The 15,589-nt window shown below is 51.3% G+C and overlaps 3 protein-coding genes across 3 annotated transcripts; 1 reads left to right on the forward strand and 2 right to left on the reverse strand.

Annotated features, from left to right (window-relative positions):
• Positions 1 to 408: 408 nt before the first annotated feature.
• Positions 409 to 4,006, forward strand: bms1 (Ribosome biogenesis protein bms1; the record flags this gene model as incomplete). Its single annotated transcript, XM_014692680.1, has 3 exons — positions 409 to 469; positions 542 to 612; positions 680 to 4,006. 3 exons carry the CDS (start codon positions 409 to 411, stop codon positions 4,004 to 4,006), a joined length of 3,459 nt encoding a protein of 1,152 aa, XP_014548166.1.
• A 2,020-nt stretch (positions 4,007 to 6,026) lies between these two features.
• On the reverse strand, positions 6,027 to 7,406 carry G6M90_00g024150 (uncharacterized protein; the record flags this gene model as incomplete). Its single annotated transcript, XM_066129934.1, has 5 exons — positions 6,027 to 6,482; positions 6,542 to 6,843; positions 6,929 to 7,090; positions 7,177 to 7,209; positions 7,355 to 7,406. The coding sequence occupies 5 exons, from the start codon at positions 7,404 to 7,406 to the stop codon at positions 6,027 to 6,029; spliced, it is 1,005 nt and encodes a 334-aa protein (XP_065986006.1).
• Positions 7,407 to 9,839: 2,433 nt separating this feature from the next.
• Positions 9,840 to 13,151, reverse strand: EVI5L (EVI5-like protein; the record flags this gene model as incomplete). Its single annotated transcript, XM_014692678.1, has 3 exons — positions 9,840 to 11,775; positions 11,837 to 12,444; positions 12,501 to 13,151. 3 exons carry the CDS (start codon positions 13,149 to 13,151, stop codon positions 9,840 to 9,842), a joined length of 3,195 nt encoding a protein of 1,064 aa, XP_014548164.1.
• Positions 13,152 to 15,589: the final 2,438 nt, after the last annotated feature.

Raw genomic sequence — 15,589 nt, forward strand, 5'->3', positions numbered from 1 at the left:
AAGAAGGCCGTCTGCAGTACTGCAGTTTATACCAGCCCCAGTAATGTCACAGCAAGATTAATCGCAATATAAATTTTGGATTCAAGGTGTCCAACATGACGGTCCGTATTGTCGACTGCCTTTTCACAAGAATAGGAATCTAGACAGAAAAAGACAAAGTTGGCTCGCTCCAGGGTAGGTGTAGGACAAAATGGTGGTCATGTGTGGGGTCAACCAAACCAATTGGATATTTTTGTTGCGCATCCAAACCTTCAAACTTGCTCCCCACCTACGGGGTACAATTGTCTGCTGATAGGCTTATCGATAAGCCAGAAATATCCTTGGCCGGCAGAAAATTTCCCATGCCAAACGGGCAAATTCTTGGTCATGGGAGTCTAGCACTGCACATGGTGTTGAGGAATAGCAACCATGGAGCAACAAGTGCACAAGCCGCACCGCAAGTCCAAGGAGAAGAAGAAGCACACGGGAGGTAAGGCTATTATTTTTTCCAGTCCTGAATTTTGTGCGATTGGAACTAATCTTGATACTGACCGAGGCGCAGACCATAATCCCAAAGCCTTCGCCTTCTCCAACCCAGGAAAACTGCAAAGAAGTGCAGCTAGATCCCAGGATGTACGGTTTTTTTCTTTCTCGCACGCCCAACAGTCAAGCGAAAGACTTCTGACATTGAAATCTACAGATTAAAGAGAAGCGCCTTCATGTACCGCTCGTCGACCGACTTCCCGATGAGGCTCCGCCTCGTCTCGTGGCCATCGTCGGCCCTCCTGGCGTTGGCAAGACTACACTTCTAAAGTCCATGGTTCGGCGTTATACAAAGGAGACTTTGTCGGACCCCCAGGGGCCCATAACCGTCGTCACCTCGAAAAAACAAAGACTGACCTTCATCGAATGCCCCAACCAGATGGAAGCCATGGTCGATATCGCCAAGGTGGCAGACATTGTACTGCTCATGATTGACGGGAATTATGGCTTCGAAATGGAGACAATGGAATTCCTCAACGTCCTTGCCGCCACAGGTATGCCTGGAAACGTCTTTGGCATACTCACACATCTGGATCTTTTCCGCAAGCCACAAGCCCTGAAGGATGCCAAGAAGAGGTTAAAACGCAGACTTTGGACCGAGTTGTATCAAGGCGCTCATCTGTTTTATCTGTCTGGTGTCATGAATGGCCGATATCCCGATCGCGAGATTCACAACCTGTCACGATTCGTGTCCGTCATGAAGAATCCTCGACCCCTTGTATGGCGCAACAACCACCCATACTCCATCGTCGACAGTTTCCGTGACATTACGCATCCGACAAAGATTGAAGAGGACCCCAACTGCGACCGATCGATCGTTCTGTCTGGGTATTTGCGAGGAACAAACTTTGCGGCACAGGGACAACGAATACACGTTGCCGGGCTTGGTGACTTTACAGTAGCCAATATGGAGGTCTTACCAGACCCCTGCCCGACGCCTTCTATGGAACAGGCGCTGGCCAAAATAACGGGGAAAACTGGCAGACGGCGGCTGGACGAGAAAGAAAAGAAGCTGCATGCCCCCATGTCAGACCGAAGTGGCCTGAAGATTGATGGCGATGCTATATGGATCACCAGAGAAAAAGGCTTCAGCTTCGACAAGGATGCAGAAGGAGTCGAGCGGGGCGAAGGTGAGGAGATGATTGTTGGTCTTCAGGCGGAGCGACGATTGCTGGGTCAAATGGAAGATGGCGTTCAGTTGTTCTCTGGCGGCGAGAAACTGAAGGAAGTTGCCGAGGAGGAAGATACCGGCCGAAAAACACAACGTCGTGCTAGAATTGCTGAAAGAAGTGAATCGGACGTTGAGGATGAGGGCATGGACGACGATGACGAGGAAGAAGATGAGGGCTTTGTCAGTGGGAGTGGTGATGAGGATTCTGGCGCTGAGGTAGAGTTCAGCGAAAGTAAAACGGGCAAAATGTTCCGCAAGGATGCCGACAAATCCAAGGGAGAGGATGATGATGTTGCTTTTGCCGATAGCGACTCAGATCTCGGGTCCATATCTGGAGATGACATGGGAATGGATGATGAGGACGAGGATTTTGGTTCTGATGAAGAAGCTGCTGCCATGCGCTGGAAGGACGACTTGGCGGATCGAGCTCGCAAGATGCATGGAAAGAGACGGACGTACCACACCGGCGACCTCGCAAGATACATGTACGATGATTCAATGACCCCCGGAGAGGCTTTGAAGCGATGGAGGGGTGAAGGCGGTGAGCCCGAAGAGGAGAACATTGATGATTCAGACGACGACGATTTCTTCAAGAAGAAGTCCTCACAGGAAAAGGAAGACTCAACCGAGGATCGCTCAATACCTGACTACGACTACGATGACCTGGCGGCCAAATGGGCTGAGCGAGACAACATCGAGGCCCTGCGCAGGAGATTTACCACCTCTGGCCTCGGGGGAGACGATGACGGGGAAGAAGGCGAAGTTGACGGCGGCGACGACGACGACTTTGGTGGCTTTGGGGATGACGATGATGAAGGTGACGGTGTTTTCGAGGACTTGGAAGCTGAGCCTGCTGAAAAGGAACAAGAGACGGCAGAGGATATCGCCGCCGAGCGCGAAAGGAACGCCAAGCGTAAAGAAGAGCTTAAACAACGCTTTGAAGAGGAGGACAGAGAGGGCTTCCTCAACGACAAAGCCAATGCTCGGAGAGAAGGCGGTGATATTCAAGAATACGGCGAGGACGATTGGTACGATGCTCAAAAGGCCATGATCCGGAAACAGCTCGACATCAACAAGGAGGAGTTTGAGACTCTGGACGAACGACAACGCGCAGCCGTTGAGGGCTACCGCGCTGGCAAATATGCTAAGATTGTACTTGAAAAGGTCCCCGCCGAGTTTGTTACCAAGTTCAATGCTCGTCTGCCAATTGTGGTAGGTGGCCTCACTGCGACTGAAGATCGATGGGGCTTTGTGCAAGTCCGAATCAAGCGTCACCGGTGGCACAAGAAAATTCTCAAGACCAACGACCCCCTTATCGTCTCCCTTGGCTGGAGACGCTTTCAAACGATGCCCATCTACAGCACGACGGACTCGCGAACCCGAAACCGCATGCTCAAATACACCCCCGAGCACATGCACTGCTTCGGCACCATGTACGCTCCTCTAATCGCCCCCAACACCGGCTTCGTCTGCTTCAACTCCTTCTCCGCCTCCAACGCAGGTTTCCGCATCGCCGCCACAGGAACAGTCCTGAGTGTGGACGAGTCGACTGAAATCGTCAAGAAGCTCAAACTCACCGGCGTCCCCTACAAGATCTTCAAAAATACCGCCTTCATCAAAGACATGTTCAACTCTTCTCTCGAAATAGCCAAATTTGAAGGCGCATCCATCAAAACTGTCTCGGGCGTCCGCGGCCAAATCAAGCGTGCCTTGTCCAAGCCAGAGGGTCACTTCCGAGCCACCTTTGAAGACAAGATCCTCCTCAGCGACATTGTCTTCCTCCGCGCATGGTATCCCATCAAGCCGCACCGCTTCTACAACCCTGCGACCAATCTCATCGGCTGGCAGCCCATGCGTCTCACCGGAGAAGTCCGTCGTGACCAAGGCGAGGCCGCTCCACAGCTGAAAAACAGCCAGTATCGCAAGATTGAGCGGGAAACGCGACACTTTAACCCCCTGAGGGTACCTCGCGCGCTGGCCGCTGACTTGCCTTACAAGTCGCAAATCACAACCACCAAGAAGCAAAAACGGGATACTTATATGCAGAAACGAGCGATTGTGCTGCCCAAGAACTCGGAGGAGAAGAAGGCCCGCGCCGTTATGCAGCAGCTTCTTACCGTCAGAAACGACGCGGCTGCCAAGAGGCGTGCCAAGAAGGCAGAGAACCACGCGGCGTTCAAGAAGAAGCTCGCCGACAATGAGGAGAAGAAGGAGGCCAGAGAGAAGAGGGAGACCAAGGAGTTTTGGAGGAAGAATGGGCGGAAGAGGGGGGCAGAGGATGGTGGCAGTGGTGGTGGTAAGAGGCGGAGGTAACGGTTTCTAAAGTCAAAAGTTTGGGGGATTATTGTCGGCCACCTGGTGTAAATAGTGCCTAGTGCTTGGGACGGCGTAAAGTAATGTTGGCCACACTTTTTTCGACACTGCTACAGATAAATCTTGCTCGGGTGTGTATCTTTGCACTGCCAGACAGTCGCCGTGTTCTACTGGAATACACGGCGGTCTGCCACCGATTAGCTACTGTATTCAAACCAATTGAAGATTGAACGGGGTAACAACCTCCTCTTCTAACTGTGTTTCATATGAAGGAGGCCAACCACTCTTGCTGAGCTCTGGGAGAAGTGTCGTGAAGGAAGGAAGGAAGTTGACCGGCAGAAAGAGGGGTCCGACTGCTTCTTGGATGGCAGCTTTCAGTTAACTGCTAGCATCATGCAGAAGACAAGGGAAGGGCAGATAAGGCGCTACATTGGAACTGAATTTTGTCCCGATGGTGTTGCAGTAGACATTGATTGTCCTTGATGGCTTTTCCAGCAAAAAGACATGGAACCGTGTAGTTTGAATAGTGCATTCGGCAACCTGCCCTAGACGTAACCAAGTCGTAACAGTCATGGTGAAAAGGGAAACATGAGACGACCAAAGCTAGCCATGATGATCTCTATGTAAAGCTGAATCCATACGCATTCCCAGGTATCGCATGCAAGTGTGGTCACTGTTCACGCTTGCGGGCATGGCAGCGTCTCATCCATGTCTCGTCAAAGGTGAAGCAGCAGCACAAGAGGCATGCGCGTTTGCATGTAGTATTCGAGGTCAAACTCGTGGCCCGAGGGGTATAAGATGGTAATGGACGCCATTGGGTCTGCGTACATGGACGAGCGGGTAGGTGTAGACGGAGAGTTGAAGGCTCGATTCCATCCATCAACTATCACCTTAATTGACCGATTTTTAACGCCATGTATCTAACCGGGGTGTGTGTCAATGGACTGCCTCTGTCACCTTTTGTAGTTTCCTCCTTCCGCCAAACTCTGTTCTCATTTATACGCATGACTTGCGCAACGTCATCGAGCGTATCTTGTTGCTTCCTTTCCAACGGCGTGGAATAATCAGGCCTACGCGAAGTTGCTTTTAGAATACATAAGCTATAAGTGGACTTGAGCCTTGATAATAACTCAACTGCCCAATTGCTATAGACGCTGGTCGACGAAATGGGAGAAGGCGAGAAGGGGAGGGGCTCGGTAGGAATTTTAGGAGCCAGAGCTCTCTAGAGGGCGTCGTCGTGTCGAAAAGAGAATGAACCATGATTCTGTTTCTGTGCTGACTCACCTACGGCAGTCAAAAGTTGCATGGAGATAGACCTGCAAGCTGCTACTTGACAAGAGATGAAAAGTTCAAGTTTTGGAAGCTAAGCCAAGTAGCTACTTATCTCTTGTTTCACTTTCAAAAGGACAGAAAGCATCAAATCCCTGAAACAAGATAGCCGTTCAATCTGTATTTGTGCAATCTCGGTAGTGAATGCGTTACAAGAATGTCCAGCACGGACAAGGAGCCCCCAAAACTAATCAATATGTATTCACAACACTCAACACACTTCCGACCAGTGGACTCCAGCGCCGTTGTAAGCAGTCCTTGTCCTTGATAAAAAGCGAGATTTGAAAAGGAAACAAATCGTAACCACATCCATTAAAAGGTGAACTATGTGGGTTGTATGATACCCATCTCCGTACAGAACTTGTCCTACAATCTCCATCACAGCCGCAGTCGTCTCTCTTCTGTTTCACACAGGAGAAATACTCTCCAACGCCACTGCATTCTCTTTACACTCCTTTCATTTCCCCTCAATTTTGGCGGTCGAATCGTTGTCGAGAATTTCTCGAGGCAAAATAACGAATGTTCCAACTAAACCCAATGCAGTCCGAATAATTCCAAATTTGTCCGGCCCGTTGATGGAGAAAAAGACATGCGCCTCGTTAAAAAGCAGATCAAAAGGCTTATCGCCTAGTCCAGCTATGCCTTCTTCCTTTTATCTCGTGTACACGTGGAATTTGTCATGGTGAGCCACCTAGGAAGCAACCAAAGGCTCTGTCTCGGGGATGACAGGTTCCTCGGGAACCTCGCCCTCAGGCTCGGCCGTCTTCGTAGACTTGGGCTCCTCGGTGGGAGGAGTAGGGAATTCGGGCTTCTTGGCAGGAGCAACGAGGGTAGGCTGCTTAGGGGGGCCGGAAGGAGCAGGGGCGCCACGGCCACGGAGCATCTCCTGTACCTTGCCGGTGTAGTCTCCAGCGTACTGCTTTCCCATGGTGGTGAGTTGATCGGCCTGCTTCTGGGCAACGCTTCGGACCTGAGCAGTCTGGGCACTAATTGCATCGGAGGCGTTCTTAAGGTGCTGGTCGATCAACTCCTGATTGGATGTGTAGACGAGAGGAACGAAGAAGGCAACGGTTGTGGCAATGATGGCGAGTCCCCAGTACGGGACAAGCTTGACGAGATGGTAGGAAATGAAGGCCGCAACGCCTGCCTATGGTTGACACTGTTAGCCCCTCTAAAAAATGGTTTCAAGACGAAGCCAGGACCTACGGCAGCAGAAGCACCGACGTTCTCAACAAAGAGAATTCTCTGGGCCTCAATAACGAAGAAGTTGATGAGTTCATGAACATCCCCAATCATGCCATCAACAGTAGCCCGTGAAACGGTCCAATAATGGCGAGGTCGCATCTGAGTAGCCAGGCCGTGGCTGAGGACGACCTTACCAGTAACCTCAGCGGCAACTGTGATGGCAAGAGCCATGAAAGACAGCTTGAGACCCCAGCGAATCACATCGAGGTACCTAACGGCGAAGATGAAGGAGACAATCGAAGCGTATGCGATAGCGGAGGCACCTGACGCAGAAAGTTATGCAATTGTCACAGCCAGGGATGATGGTGTCCATCAAGTGGGAGGTCGGAGGACAAGAGCAAGACTTACGAGGGTTCTTCCATGACAGAAGCTCCGAGAAGAGGGAGTGATAATGTGTAAGAGGCTGGCCAGTGGCAGCAGGTGTCGTAGGAGTCTTGCGAGAGGCGGCAAGATTGGAAAACTCAGCCTGAGTCTTTGCGTTCTGGTCTTTGACATTCTGAGCAACGGGACCTGGATAAGGAGAGACGGACGGGTTAGCGCGCGGGCACACAAGATAGCATGCAGAAGGTATTTTTTTCCAGTGTGAAGATGCTCACCATTTGTCACAGAGTCGTAAGCAGCAGCGGCATCTGGGGAAATTGAGTTAGGTCTTGCATCGCGTTCTGCGGGATAGTAGCATCACCATATCGTCACATGTGAAGTTACTTCAGCTTCTGGTTAGCGGGCCTTGTTGCAATGTGGACAATTAAAGGGTGCCGAATAGACATACCGTACTGTTCGTGGTGGTCTCCAAAATGGAGCCACCGTTGGGCGCGGTATCAGCCATTGTGAATAGGGAAGTTGGATGCGACTTGAGCAGGTATTCCGATGTTGTGGTATGTTTTTTTTTCTTCGGAGGTGCGCAGGGGTTCGGGTTGCAAGATTGGAATATTTTCTATTTCTAGGGGGCGGTGGGCCAAGAGGGCCAAAGTGTAAGCAAAGGAAAGCTCTGGAGCTCCGTATCAGCAAAGCTAGTGAGCTGGCCCAGGCGGCAGGGTCGATGGTCGATAGCTCCGTAGGTGGAGAGATGGAGAGAGCAGCGTCACGCAGGGGGAAATCTTGTGCAGGGGAAAAACAAACAGGGTGTCTCGGGATTCAGGTTCGAGGTGATAAATATGGTGGATTCGTACCTTGGGAAGAGTGTCGAAGCTTGCAGTTCGAAAGCAGACGAGAGGTTTGATCTGCGCTGTGTTTGAGGGGTAGAGGAGGAGGGAAGAAGGAGACAGGCGGAAGGAAGGACAGAGTTGGGAAATAACTACCAAGGTACGGAGTATGGAGTAGGCAAGGCAGTAGATGACGGAAGACGGAAGCTCGGGATAAGATAGCGACACATCACGCACAGGTAGGTGCCAGGCTCAAGCGGGAGCAAGAGCAGCACCAGCAACAGCACCGGCAACAGCAGCAAACAACAACCGGTGCAGCGCCGCCAGACAGCCTTGGAAGCCAAGCAAGTTACTCGGTAACGTGCCAGGCCTTCAACATTGAATGTTCCTCCAGAGTGTCAGAGGGCCTGTCTGTCCACGTCTACTCCGTACAAAAGCTTCATTCAATCATCCAGACACTGGTTGGGGTGCATGTGCGACGCCTTCGTGGCCAGTCTGTCTGGTGGTGGCGGTGGTGGCCCCCCCCCTAGTCCAATTGACGCAGATTCACTGCCCCGTACACTCGATATTTCCAGCTCATGTTCTTCTACGGAGTACTCGTCCCTTCATTACAAAATGACTCTCGACGTCTTGGACCAAACACTACTCCATAGAGGGCCGGAAAAGCATGTGCCAAACGCCAGCGCAAGCGCCCCCCCGGCCAGGGCGCGAGACAACTGCTGTCCGAGCTGGTGGAGCTTGGAGCTTGCCAACCAGTAACGATCAATTGATGCCAGCTCGAATGCCATGACCAGTTCAACACATGCGCGCTGATACGGCCGCGGAGTGCGTTGGGGGGTCCCTTGTCGCTCGAGAGATGCGAAGCTAGCGAGGCCCGTTGGTCATTAATTAGGCTGTTTACACGACCGAGGTTTGTGTGCCCACAGCAACGCAAAATCAGACCAGATATGCTTAGATTGACTCGACACAAGCGACGACCGGCGGGACACTTGACAACATCCTTTGACTCCTCGCGCCAAATAATGTGTCATCAGCACGCCGGCGTCATATGATAACAACGCCCACTGGTCTTTCGGGGAACATGGTACTCTACAGCCTGCATGCACGTACTTTTATTGGCTGGCCCGGCATCACAGGGAGAAGCAGCCCCTGTGTTGATCCTGTTCTCTCCCCGGAGCGCGGCCAGCTTTGTGTCCCAACTGCCCAAGCCAGGCGCTTGCATCAACTACAAAGCCTTGTCGTCCATCACACCCGTCACTGTGCGCTAGACACCCGAGGCTAGCTTGGCTGCTCACGCGACATCTCGACAGCCTGGCGTTATCGTCCCGCCTAGTTCCAAAGCCAAAGTTGTGGAGGGGAAGCTCCGTTATCGTTATCGGAGCTTGAAGGTTGATGCCCAGCACCATACGAGATACGACGACTTCGCAAAAGCAGTCTGTAGACGTAAAACTAGAATACCTACTAGGTCCCTAGATAGGTCTCTTGCCAGCTCGAGGGGCTCGAACGGCTAATGATGCGACTTTGTTCCGACTCCCTGCAGCAAACAAGGCGTGATGACGTTGACCACTCTGTCCCATCATCCTCTCCCGCTTGGCTTGTCATCGGACCCTCCCGTCAAGTCCGGTTTGACCCCGGTTGTGGATCCGTCGCTTGGTCTGAGAATCTGCGCCATCGTCACTCACCACCCACCCACCGAGTAGATGATAATACGGAACTCAGGACTTCTGCTCACACCCATGGTTCACGTGTCTAAATACCCATGACACCCATGACACACACGTGGTTAAGTCTATTTCTCCATCGCCTACATACATTGTCATTCTATTGACATATTCTACCAAAAACTCCACAATTTCATTCATCCGGGGGTATAATACCTTCAACAGCCCTACCTAGCGATATATTTCCCTCGCCTTCCTTCAACGCATATACTGTGGCGACCTCACTTTCTCAGTTATTATGTACATAAAGAAATGCGGCGTCATAAAAATACCGTTGCTCTCCCCTTGCCGTATGCATCCATCTCCGATAAAAAATGACACTTCTTTTTTGGACGGCCGGCAATAGTCATCTATACTATCGCTTTGCTATGTATATCACCTATCACCCTCTTGGTGTCATCTCCTCCATCCCCAGAATCCTCCTGTGTTAGGGGACGTACCAGCAGTGGCCGCTGTTGGTTTAAGGTTATTTTCGGCAGGTGGCGTCGTTGCTTGTCCGGTGAGTCGACCGAAAACCCCAAGAGAGGCCGAGCCAGGTGAAGAAGCATGAGACTCTGACGATGGTACAACGTGTGCTTTTCGGAGAGCCTCTAGCTTTTGCTTGGCCTCTTCAGCCTCTTGCTTCGCTGTCGCCTCAGCTGTTTTGGCTTGGACGAGCTCGAGAAGTAATGCCTCGTGTTCATTTGGCGGTGTCGCCACTCCTGAGCCCGCAGCGATTACAGACTCGGGATTTTGGGGCAGAGACGAGATTCTTTTACAATAACCAGGAGCCTGCGGCGTTGATTTGCTTCGGCCAAGCTTGAATTCCCTTAAGCCGCCATTCTTGCCCTTCCCCACCCAATCTGGATCGGCATCTCGATTATTAGGCTCTGATACAGAGCTGCTGGAAATTCTGGCTCTCATACCATGAATCTGCTTCTCCAATCGCTGTTTGTCTTGATGCAACGTCCTCACATGCCCATGTCTTTCGCGTAGTTGCTCCCTCAAAGAGGAGAGTTCCTGATCCATTTCGTGTATTCGGCGACTAAGCTCTTGAGAGTGTGATACAGCGCTGGCAAGTTGACCCTTGGTGTTGAGTAGCTCTTCACGAAGCTGGGGCTTGGATTGAAGCATTGACGATCGATGCTTTCTGTTTCCGTCATCGGTCGCGAAGCGACTCTCGACTCTGTCCAAAAGCTCTTTCATATCTTCCGTTGATGGCGCATCTTCGCTGTCACCGTCCTCGGCTGTGGATTTTGGCTCCAGCACCGGATCCTCTATTGTGGGTGTCGCATCATCATCTTCCATTGCGATGATGGGGGGCTCTTCTTCCTCAGTCCCCAGTTGCGGTATTATCTCTTCTTGGCCCTTCGCTTCATCATGATTAACTGCCCTTTTACGCAAGCCATCTAGAAGTGACCGAACAGTCCTTCTGTCCTCCTCCCGCTCTTCTCGTTCGGATTGCAGCTGATTAGAAAGAAGCGCATGATTCCTCTGCAATTCGCTTAGAGCCGTCAACAAATCCTCGATTTGACTGTGTAGATATCTCTCTTCCGTAGTTTTGGTATTGGCCATAGTTTTCGGGCCAACCGGGGTCGATTCTCGGCTTGATGGCTCGTCGTCACCATTTGCGGAGTCTCGGGAGATTGTAGATGCATCTGTGGATGCGGTGCTCACAACGCTTATAGAGCTTGCTTCCATGGAGTTGAGCGTCGAAGCTATGCTTTGCTTAGAGGTACTGCGGCGAAGCATACTCAGCGGTCGAGCAGGACCGGCTATCAAAGCTGGGGCTAAGCTGCCATTCTTGCTTGATGCGGCCCAGATGCGACCAAGGAAACGGCTGGCAGCAGTCGTAATGTCGGACATTCGTGCAGCATTAGCTGTTGCAATTAGGGACTCCCTGTATGCTTGCGCTAGCTGTGACAACCTCTCTCTAGTGACGACGCCACTCAAGCTGGCGAAATCCTGCACAAACTCATCCGCATTGTAGTGGTAGCAGTCCCATAGTCCTCGAGATAGAAGAAGCTGCATTACATCTTCCAGCTCTGTACACGCCAGAAGGCGCGTTTCATTCTTTCTCATGAGCGATAGTGCAACACGCATCAAAGTCTCAGAGGCCCCCTCAGCAAAGATGACGTCGTAGATTCGGAATAGCATCGGCAAAGGGCATGTCACGGCAAAGAAGCTGAGGAACCACTGCGAAACATATGCTGTCTCTACTTGGAGCTCGTCAAGATGATCAGCTAACGCAGGCATGTTCAGCCGAAGAAGTTCGCGAAACTGGTATATGCGAACGTGTAATCCAGACAAGTCAGGCAGGAAACATTCTCGTAGATCGTACTTCTCCATGAGACTAGGGTACGTGAGTTAGCACCATCTGGATTCGGGTACCAGAATGCTCACACATGGCTTACCGAACTAGTACGCAAAACGCCTGTTTGTCGGGCATATGCATTAACAGAGGCCCAACAAGAAATGCCAGCCCCTGGCAGTAGCCTATCTTTGTATCGTACAGGCTGAAGGATTTCAGTACTCTGCCCAACATACGTTGCCCGTCGCCATCGGGGTCACGGAACATATCAACTCCAGGGAAACTTCGACCAAGGTCTTTGCCGATGAGGAGCTCATATGGGCTAGTTTCGCCACAGAAACGTTCGTATTGTTCCTCGAGAACTGAGTCACGAGCACCTGACATGCTCTGCCATACGACGCCTCTCAATGGAGGCGGGATACCCTTGCGAATTTTGTTAGACAAGAGAGTTGGCAGACGAGCTGCCGTTTGCTGGTAATCTTTGACAAGAGCCGCATAAAATTCCAAATCGGTCATTGGGGGAGGGGGCAGCATGGAGTATCGTAGGGCAGCTGGCGTTGGGCCGCTGACCATTTTTCTCAGTTGCGCCATGGACGGCGGCCGGGGTTTTGTCGACGAGAGCTTTTCCACAGTCTGAACTTTGACGCTCTTCGGGTTAGTAGCCAACTTTGCATTTTCCTGTTCCAGACGTGCCAGGAGAAGAGCAGTGGACTGATCCGTTGTTAGTATGGGTAAGCATGGTAGTCTGGAGGGGTGTTGGAGCATACGTTGTCCGTTTCCTCATCCTTCATTTGTTCGTCCTCGGTTTTTTCAAGCTGCTCCCAATTCACTTCTTCGTTATCCTCGGATGAATCAGTTTCATTACCATCCACACCATACAGGCCGAGTTCGTCTTGGAGAGTACGGTTAGCGTCGGTTGGTGATTGTATAGGTGCTGAGACTCGAGGTATTCTCATAAGACTGTCACGAGTTTCGGTATGTTCTTTCTTTTCGAGACTGTCGTTGTCGGCATCTGTTGATGTCTCTTCTTCAATGGGTGAGGTGGGCGTTACCGGTTCGGCACCGGGTGTGACGGCCGTGGTATCGAGACTCAGAGATGGCGGCTCAGAGAGCCTAACAGTGACCATTGAGTCGTGCGTCATCTTGGGGGTCTCGGCTTCTGTTTCTTCGGTCTCGCCTGCTTCATCTGTTTCGTCAGACTTTGCAGTTTGCTTGGGCTCCTCGGTCCCCGTCTTGATGCGCGGCCACCATTCTTCTTCGTCTGACTCATCTGCTTTCCCCTTCAAGTCGGCGGTCGTTGAGGTTCGTTCATGGGCGTTTGAGGGAGAAGAGGGATGCCCTAGTTTCGGCTCCTCCGCACCCATTGCCGGTGTCTCGGCCGTTGAGCCTGTGGGTTCCTCGGGTTTGGAATGCACCATGATGTTCGATGTGGACAGCTGCAATCCAACGCTCTGGTGGACTGGGGATGCACCACAAATTCGCATCTAGTGTTGGCAGCCCCCTTTCCTCCACTGTGCCGGCGTCAGATATCGGTGGTATTGAACGATTCGTGACCCAGAACGGGAGCAGATAGAATCCTTGAGGAGACTTGGACGGAGTTTTGTTGTTTCATCGAGGGGCTTGGATATGGCTGAGACAGCAGCCAATGGCCGTGCAACGCCGATGCTTGACTAGACGCACAGGAACACGCCCGCAAAATTCAAGAGAGACGCGTGTAGGGTCGAACAAGAACAGTTATTATTCACAAGAGAGAACGAGAAGAAAAAGTGTTAATTAAAAGAAAACGAGTGACGGGGAAAGGAACGGCAGGACGGGTCTATGGCCTGACAGGGGACTTCAATGTTGCGGTGGAGAAATTAAGACTCAAGCTGAGGAGGTGAGCAGAACATTAAAGTCCATGCCAGTAGGGAGGCGCTGAGAGCCATTTCGGGGCCTCGAGTGCTGGCACTGAGCACCTGGGGTCTGGCGGTCTGGTGGAAACACGTCTCAAGTGCTGGGTGCGGTTAACCGCGACATGCGCACATACATGAGCATCCTTCCAAGTCACAATGGGGCCAAGACGGTTAATTCCTGGGGGCACAAAGGCTCAATGCACTTGAGACTCGTGGCTAGGGGCAGATCCAGACATGGACGGTGACAATGTATTTCCAAGAACTTGCAGCGCCCAGTACCAACAATACTGCAGAAATTCTATGATCAATGAGGCCTGGTCCAGCATGCTCCGTTCTGTAGTATTGCCGCAATTGATCTGAAGATGGCTTGGCGACAACTACGGAGCAGTTACAGACATGATGTAGCGGGAACGTCCTTGGGACACGGCCCTCAATGCTGGCACCGTTTTATTCGACCAGACTGGACTGGACACACAACGACTTGTTTGGCCCCTGATACGAAGTACGGAGTACGGAGCACTAGGGACCTGTTATTTGTTCCTGGACAGGGCACCACCAACACTAACCACAATAAGCGAAATTTGAAGCATGCTTGACCCCTGACTTCTTCCCATGATGGTCAATTACTCAGAACAACTCCTTGTTAGCATTGAGACGTTTATACTCGTCTACGGAGTATTGTAGGACGAAAGGGCGATTCCGCCGGATCTGTTCATCATCGACTTTACTGTACTAGTAAATATGACGCCACGTCGCTCCCTTTAATACAAGTCCACCCAATTCCACTTGTGCAATGAGAATAAGTGCAGTATATCAGAAGTATGCACTTGGGTGCTCGAGATGACGGGTGCTGCCAGGGCCATAAATGCATCGCGCTGTCTCCATTGCGGTTTTGAAACCTTGCTTCTACTCGTGGTCTATTACTACCTACTTAGTAGGTACCTAGGTATGTAGTAGTACTAGTATGTATGCACTCCGTACTGTGTACTCCGTATTACTACTCCGCTGCATAAGAAAGATGATCCTAGTCGCCTCTCCCCTCGCATTGTTGAAAACATGGATGCGTTTGTGGGCAGCCCTAAAACCAGATGTGCATACCAAGGTAGCCCTTATTGTTGGCATTGTCTTTTCTTTTAAAGGGCGATGGTCGTGTTGCCCTTCTCCCAAGACAATATATTGACTTCCAGGGCGACGATGGTATGTACGCGGGAAAGTCGACAGTTCCAGCAAACGGTGGACCCGTGCCACCTCCTGTGGCGTGAGCTTCCTTGTTGGTTCCCAGAATAGCTCCAGCCACACTTTGCCTGCCAAACTACCAGGAATGAAGTACTCCGTACTTTGTACTCGGGAAACACTATGACAAAGGCCTTGGGCATTGTTCCCTGCCACCATAACGACATGTAAATCCCGTTGACGTTCATGATGGTGCTAGTACTGCTAATAAATCTATCTAGTACTCGGTAGATTCACCAGCAAAGCGACGGTGCTTTGTTCTCATTTCTTTTGTGGGCATGACAAGCCCAAATATTCTGCTCCGATTGCTCTTCCGGACAGACCACACAACTTGGTGTATTGGTTGGATTTGCAAAGGCGACAAACTGATATATCACAACTGAATTCACAACTATGGCACTCAACTCATGGGGTATCAGAGATGCTCCACGACCAACGGCGCAAGCCTGTCTTTTCACGGTGATGGTACTTTGCCTTTCCATTGGCGCCGAGATACCTCAATGCAACCACCCGGCAGGCATCTTCCAATCGCTTGACGCAACAGCGGCAGCCCAAGTCGTAACCCGTAAGAAGTAGTATTCCATGCAAAAATGCAAAAATGCAAGATGCAAGATGCAAGATGCGTCAGTCGCAACAACATGGCGGCTTCTTCAGATATATCATATGTATAGGCGGGAACTTGGATCGCAGGGTTTTGGAGGAACCACTCCGTATTGCAAGACATGATGATT

The sequence above is a fragment of the Metarhizium brunneum genome, chromosome 1 (genome assembly GCF_013426205.1).
Source record: "Metarhizium brunneum chromosome 1, complete sequence".
NCBI classification, from domain to species: Eukaryota; Fungi; Ascomycota; class Sordariomycetes; order Hypocreales; family Clavicipitaceae; genus Metarhizium; species Metarhizium brunneum.